General features: G+C 38.9%; 1 protein-coding gene across 1 annotated transcript; it reads left to right on the forward strand.

The window, feature by feature from the left end:
- Nucleotides 1-338: 338 nt before the first annotated feature.
- Nucleotides 339-3,113, forward strand: fbxo44.1 (F-box protein 44, tandem duplicate 1). Its single transcript, XM_056242261.1, has 6 exons — nt 339-540; nt 1,263-1,524; nt 1,615-1,729; nt 1,818-1,913; nt 2,341-2,476; nt 2,557-3,113. The coding sequence occupies exons 1-6, from the start codon at nt 388-390 to the stop codon at nt 2,701-2,703; spliced, it is 909 nt and encodes a 302-aa protein (XP_056098236.1). The 5' UTR covers nt 339-387; the 3' UTR covers nt 2,704-3,113.
- Nucleotides 3,114-6,385: the final 3,272 nt, after the last annotated feature.

Below are 6,385 nucleotides of genomic sequence, written 5' to 3' on the forward strand. Positions count from 1 at the left end.
AATAGAATTTTCCGGAACACCGGCACCAAAGCTCTCTCGGGCTCTCTGTGGGCGGGACTGTGATGCTCTACAATACTTTCAGATTTGTCGATAGTGAAACGTGTCGTCGACACATGATCTCAAGGAATACATTGGGATTCCGACTAGAATCCTGGTACGTTTGCGGGAGCTCTAAGCTGGAAATAAGTAACGTTAGCCTATAACGGATCAGCTCTGACAGCGTCAGCCGGTGCTAGTGAGTCGTCAAGACGCTCCGCTGCCAAAATATTCCAGTTTTCCAAAAGCAGATTAGAGCCCTGCTGCAATAACAGTCGTTATCGCTGTTTAGAAGAACGATGCGCAGTTAGCTATTTGTGTATCTGCGTTTTACTGTAACTTCGTCAGGCTATGATACATAACTTCCGTGTTTCCACGCGTAACGTTAGGTCCAGACGCACAAACGTGTCAAATAAAGGACCAATGTCTTATCAAAAAACAAGAATGGGTCAGTCAGAGAGCGAGCACATTCATGTTGCTTCGAGGCAATGCAGTTCAGGCGAAGTAAGTTGAGAACTGATCAAACTGGCCTAGACATAATGCAGAAATGGACTGACTTTTCTGTTGGAAAATCCAGTTAAATACGGTAGATGTGTTTGGAACACAGTGGTTTCATTTCTTTTTTTCTTCTTCAGTTGTTTGCTGGTTTCTAGCTGGTCCAAGGGATGCAGGGATGACCTCAAAACCCGGAAGACTTGGACTAGTCTAGATTTTCCTATGGGGTTTTAATGGAATTTTTCAGTTTATGAGCACAAAAAAGTCCGTGGTGATAAACATAACTTGTGATAATTGGATTTTGTTATACAAATTAAACTACACACACCCATAGCGTAGCCTACGCGATTTTTGAAGCAGCTATGTTTATTTTCGAAAACGTATGTTTCTAATAACTAGGCTAGACAGTTTGGGATGTGTGTGCGCAGTTTACATTGTAGAACAAAACCTAAGAGTATCGTCAAGTTATGTTTACCACAGGCTTTATTTTAGTCATAAAATGAAAAACCCCATAGGAAAATCTCGAGGGAACCAGTCTTCCCGGTTTTGACGTCAGCCCTTCACCACTCTATAAGCCATCCATCAGCTGGTCATACAGGTATGAAGTGGGCAAACTAGTTTCTGGAACATTGTAGTTGATGACCATCTAGAAACCAGCAACCATGTTCTACAGCTGGATTTTCCAGCAGGATCAGAACTGAAAAGTAGGCTAATCTTTCTTTCTCTGTCAGTGCACAGTTTTGCAGCCAGATGTTCCTCTAGCTGTCGTTGAGGAGATCCTACTGAACCTGCCTGAACATCAGGTGGTGCGAGTCTGTCGGCTGGTGTGTCGTGAGTGGAAGGAGCTGGTGGACAGTGCTGCACACTGGAGAGAGCGCTGTCGGAGAGAGGGGATCCAGCCCTGTGATGCTTCCAGACCCCCAAAGGACTGGCGCCTGTTTTACTTTATAATTAAGAAGCGACGGAACTTGCTCAAGAATCCCAGAGCTGATGGTGAGCCACATAATTAGGACTGTACAGAACATATCAGTATAAAAAAAGAGAATATTTGTGCTTGTGGTTTTTATCTGATGTTCTTATTAGATGATCTTCAAGGATGGGAGATTGTACAGAATGGAGGTGACCGTTGGGCAGCCGAGGAAAATAGGAAACCATTTCCGGACGACACAGTCACCAAATGTTTTATAACATCTTATGGGTATGTTTGATATTTTAGATCCTTCAAGAAAGTTCAATCAAACATGAAGCCAATCCACACATAAATCACTCATAAACTTTGTCCTCAGGTTATGTTTGAAACGACAGCTGATTGATTTGACGAAAGAAGGTTATAGTGGTGATTTCATGGATCAACTGCAACCTCATATCAAAATATCAGACTGGTGAGAGTCACTCAAACTCCCATTTCATGCTACAGTATCTTAGCTATCACACATCATATTTTATGTGATTAATTTTTGTGAATGACCTGTCCATCTGGGTCACATATGCCTTGTTGCAATATGACAACGTGATATTGATGTTTTTATTTATATTTTACATCTGTAATTTTTATTATTATTGCAATAATCTGCATAAAGTGTAATTTTGTTAAAACAATTCAAAAGTTAAAACATAAAAGATATTTTGAAAAATTGTTGTTGTTGTTTTTGAGCCTGTTGACTTTCAAAACATCTTTTTTATGTTCCACATTAATGATAGCAAAATTTTAATCTTTGGGTGAACTATCCCTTTGAGAACGCAGTACCTGTGTTAGGTACAAACCCATTTCTAATATGGAAGCACAATTATGAAATGTCTTACCTACAGGTATGCGCCACGCTTTGATTGTGGGTGTCAATATGAGGTCTGTGTAGAGTTGCTTGATCAGAAGAAAAAAACCATCAAATCCTTTCAGCCTGAAAAAGTTTTCTTTCAACAGTGGAACGATGAGCCGTGGTGTCAAGTAAGTAGAATAATACTTACAATTATTCTCCTATTATCAAACTAAAAGTCAAAGTCTGCATTTGTTTTTGTTTATTTCAGATGACACACGTCTTTAAGGATTATGGACGTGGGGTTCGGTTTATTCGTTTCACTCATGGAGGGGTGGATACACAGTTCTGGGCAGGCTGGTATGGAATACGGGTCACTAACAGTAGCGTGGAGATCTGTCCTGCTGCAGAGAAATAGTGTCTTCCTGCATGTTTTTTTTACATTCCTAAATTTACACATATAACCCTCAGATGAGGAATTCTAATTATGAATTATGCTATAAGGAGATACCAAGAATGTTATAACATTACAAAGTTCTGTTGTAAATGTTAGTGACTATCCATACAGCCGGACATGCACTGCTTATGATATAATCAATTACTTAAGTGCAATAAATTACTACAAAGTTACTGTGTGTAAGTGATGTTAATCTTTGAAACTTGTACACTCTATAATATAGTTGATTAACGTCAGTTGTAACAGTTAAGTGAAGTAAGAAATGTGAGCTCTAGTGGTAGAAACTTTACTAGTGACCCCAACGGCATGTGCAATTTTTTGAAAAAGTTCCCATTTATTCATGCTATAGTAAAAAACCCATATTTACAGTATACATGTTTCATTTATTCTGCAGCCGGGTTGTCTATGAACAGTATAGATATAGGAAGGAATATGCAGTGCATACATATTATTAGTTACACCAATATTCTAATCATATTTTATTTTCCAAGCACATTATACCAATTCCAAAACACATCAATCTTGATAACCACTAGTAATTTTGTATATAATCATTTATAGGTGATAATGTGATATATAATTGTTAACGAGGGCTCCAAGTCAAAAAGGCCTTATATTCAGATGTGCATAGTTATTACGCAGGTTTTATTTTACAGATAAGATGGGCCAAAAAGATATTTAACTCACACTAAAAAAGTTTTAAAAAATGTTTTATATATTTAAATGCCAAGAGAAGAATGCAATACTATAGAAATTGTTAAATGAATGTGTAAAAAATTGACAAGAAATGCTTATTGGGGCAGCAGGGTCACAAGAACAACTATCTTGTCTAAAGTGTCTAATTAATGTTCCTTGTAATAAAACAGAAGATACTTTGTTGCTGAGTTTAGACAGACATTATATGGTTTCTATATTCCACCTAATGCTGCAGTAAAATGGTTTAATGAGGTGTGCATATGTCGGACGTCCCCTATAACAACTGGCCATTCGTTTTTTCTACTTATTAGAAATTAGGTCTTTATAGGCCTTTGAAATCAAACAATGTCATATCTCCAAAACGCTGCAATGAAGTGGTTTCATATGAGGTAGACTATTCATATAGTATAGGACATTGCAAATAATTATGCTGTAAACACATCTTAAATAAAACAAGGACTTAAAATGTGTCCTTTAAAAAAAAAAAAAAATTATTCAAAGTAATACACCACTGCCACAGACACTTACTATGAGTAATAAGGATAACAAAGTACAAAACAGTCTCAAAACGTGAGATCTTTTTTAAAATTATCACAGTTCTGGGCAACTCGAAGAAAAAAGAAGGAAGGAAGTGGGTCTCTGCTGTTTCTGAAATTACCATAATAAAAGTAATGCGCGCACACGCTTTTATTTTTTATTTTATTTAATCGCCGCCGGATGCAGTGTTACAATATGAAAATAAATAAATCATCAAGCCAATCCACACATAAATCACTCATACACTTTGTCCTCATGTTATGTTTGAAACGACAGCTGATTGATTTGACGAAAGAAGGTTATAGTGGTGCTTTCATGGATCAACAGCAACCTCCTATCAAAATAGGTGAGTGTTCGCTCAAACCATGGCTGAGTAGTAGCTGCAGACTTGGAGCCTGCAGCTACAGTCCCCCACGTACTACGGTGGCCGAGAGAGCTCAACACGCTGCAACAGAAGAAAACACATACAAATAGAAAAAAACGCATGCAAATAAAAAAAACACCCGCAAATTAAGAAAACATCTTCATCAGTTTCACAACACATGTGTGCTCCAAATACTCACAACACCACCAAATACAGAAACGCGCTGCAAAAGCTCACAACACAAATACATAAACGCGCTGCAAATAACACGGACCACAACGGAAATGTTTCCAGGGGAACCAAATAAGTGACGAACCCGGCTGGGACGTGCTGGCATAGATAGATATCCATAAATCGGCGGCGGTACGAAGATGGCGAGTTGAGCAGTCGTGTTTTCTGAAGCTCGTTATAGTTGTTCCCAAAAGTTTGTCTGAAGTAAGTAACTCCAACTGATTTGTCACGCGATGACTTCACAAAAACTAATTAAACCTGCTAAACTAAAACTAGACCCCAAAGGAAAAGATCTGTCGCCTAATATTGAAAAGAAAGTTGAGGCCAGAGAAACGGAGCACGACTACGCAATGGAGGTCTCTGTAAACAGCAAAAGAGGACGCGGTGAGGCCTCTCTTCCTGCAACGCCAAGTAAGAATCCTGCGGAAAAAAAGGTCAAGCCTACAGCTGACAGTGAGAAGGCGGAAATCTCCAACGAAACCATTTTGGAGGGAATTTTAAAACTTGAAAGGAGGGTGGGTGAGAAGCTGGCGGATTTAAGCGAGCAAACTAAGCAAAGCAGCGCCATGATTGCAAGCTTAACAAAGGCGATTCAGTTCAACACAGAAGAGGTAAATGAGTGCAAGAAAAGAGTCAAGGACTTGGAGATTCAAAATGAGCTTCTTCGCAAGGACAACGATGATCTAAAGGAGAGGGTGAGAGAACAGGAAAGATATAGAATGAGATGGTGTCTTCGTATCAAAGGCATTGAAGAAAAAAAAGATGAAGCTATCAGATCACGTGTCATTCAGATTCTAAGCAAGTTTGCACCTGAGATGGAGGGAAAGATGGAAGAGGCTGTTGACATTGTCCATAGGCTGGGAAGAAGGATAGACAATAAAAACAGGAATGTCATCGTGCTGTTCACTCAAAGACGGGTGAAGGATGAAATCTGGCGTCGAAGCAAAAATTCTCCTATTTGCAAGACGGAAGGAGTTCGTTTCGCGGAGATGCTTCCTCGAGAGGATTTGGAAGACAGACGAAAGCTTTGGCCTCAAATTGATCAAGCAAGGAGGGCAGGAAAGGTTGCGTTCTTTCGCGGTCCATATGGCTTCATTGAAGGACGACGGATCGACGTTGACGGGTGAAATTATACATTTATAAGTGTCAATCAGGTAATTTAGTTGGAAACTTTTCAATGGGACACCAGAGCTCTATTTGAAAGTCGCGGTTCATACAGTGACTGAGTGAGCCTACAAGTGGTTCGATTTTTGGTTTTATAGTTCTCTAATTTTCGTTTTTTTTTTTTTTTTTTTTTTTTTTTTTGCGTAATGATTAAGGACAAAATAATCTTCGGTTCTTTGTTAGGGGCTTAAAGGACATTGTTAAAAGGAAAGCAGTTTTTTTATTTTGTAAAGGGCAGAAAGCTAATTGTGTGTTTCTACAAGAGACTCATTCTTCGGACTCGGATGCATCTTTCTGGACTAATCAATGGGGGGAGAAGATTTTTTTCAGCCATGGGTCTAACCGTTCTGGAGGAGTGGCAATATGTTTCAACAAATGTCCTGGGGAAGTCATCGTTCATAAAGCTGATGGAAGTGGGCACTGGTTGATGGTGGTACTAAAAATTGATGGTATTTTTTTCATTCTAATTAATATTTATGGATTTAATAATGCAGCACAAAATCAGAAATTATTAGAAGATATTTCTAATATGATCTCCGAAACTAAAGTAAGGTACCCATCTGATAATGTTTTAATAGGAGGGGACTGGAATCTGGTTCCTGACGAGTGGAAAGATAGATGGCCTCCCAGACTTAACAAGGGGCGGCTTAA

This window comes from Rhinichthys klamathensis, unplaced genomic scaffold, assembly GCF_029890125.1.
Source record: "Rhinichthys klamathensis goyatoka isolate OS25496 unplaced genomic scaffold, OSU_Roscu_1.1 h1tg000720l_1, whole genome shotgun sequence".
Classification (NCBI taxonomy): Eukaryota; Metazoa; Chordata; class Actinopteri; order Cypriniformes; family Leuciscidae; genus Rhinichthys; species Rhinichthys klamathensis.

What these genes read in the sequence shown, in the direction of transcription:
- fbxo44.1 (XM_056242261.1), top strand. Translation starts at nt 388, where the DNA reads ATGATACATAACTTCCGTGTTTCCACGCGTAACGTTAGGTCCAGACGC. An exon ending in CAAGAATCCCAGAGCTGATG is followed by an intron (nt 1,525 to 1,614) that starts GTGAGCCACATA and finishes TGTTCTTATTAG; the next exon opens with ATGATCTTCAAGGATGGGAG. An exon ending in CATATCAAAATATCAGACTG is followed by an intron (nt 1,914 to 2,340) that starts GTGAGAGTCACT and finishes TCTTACCTACAG; the next exon opens with GTATGCGCCACGCTTTGATT.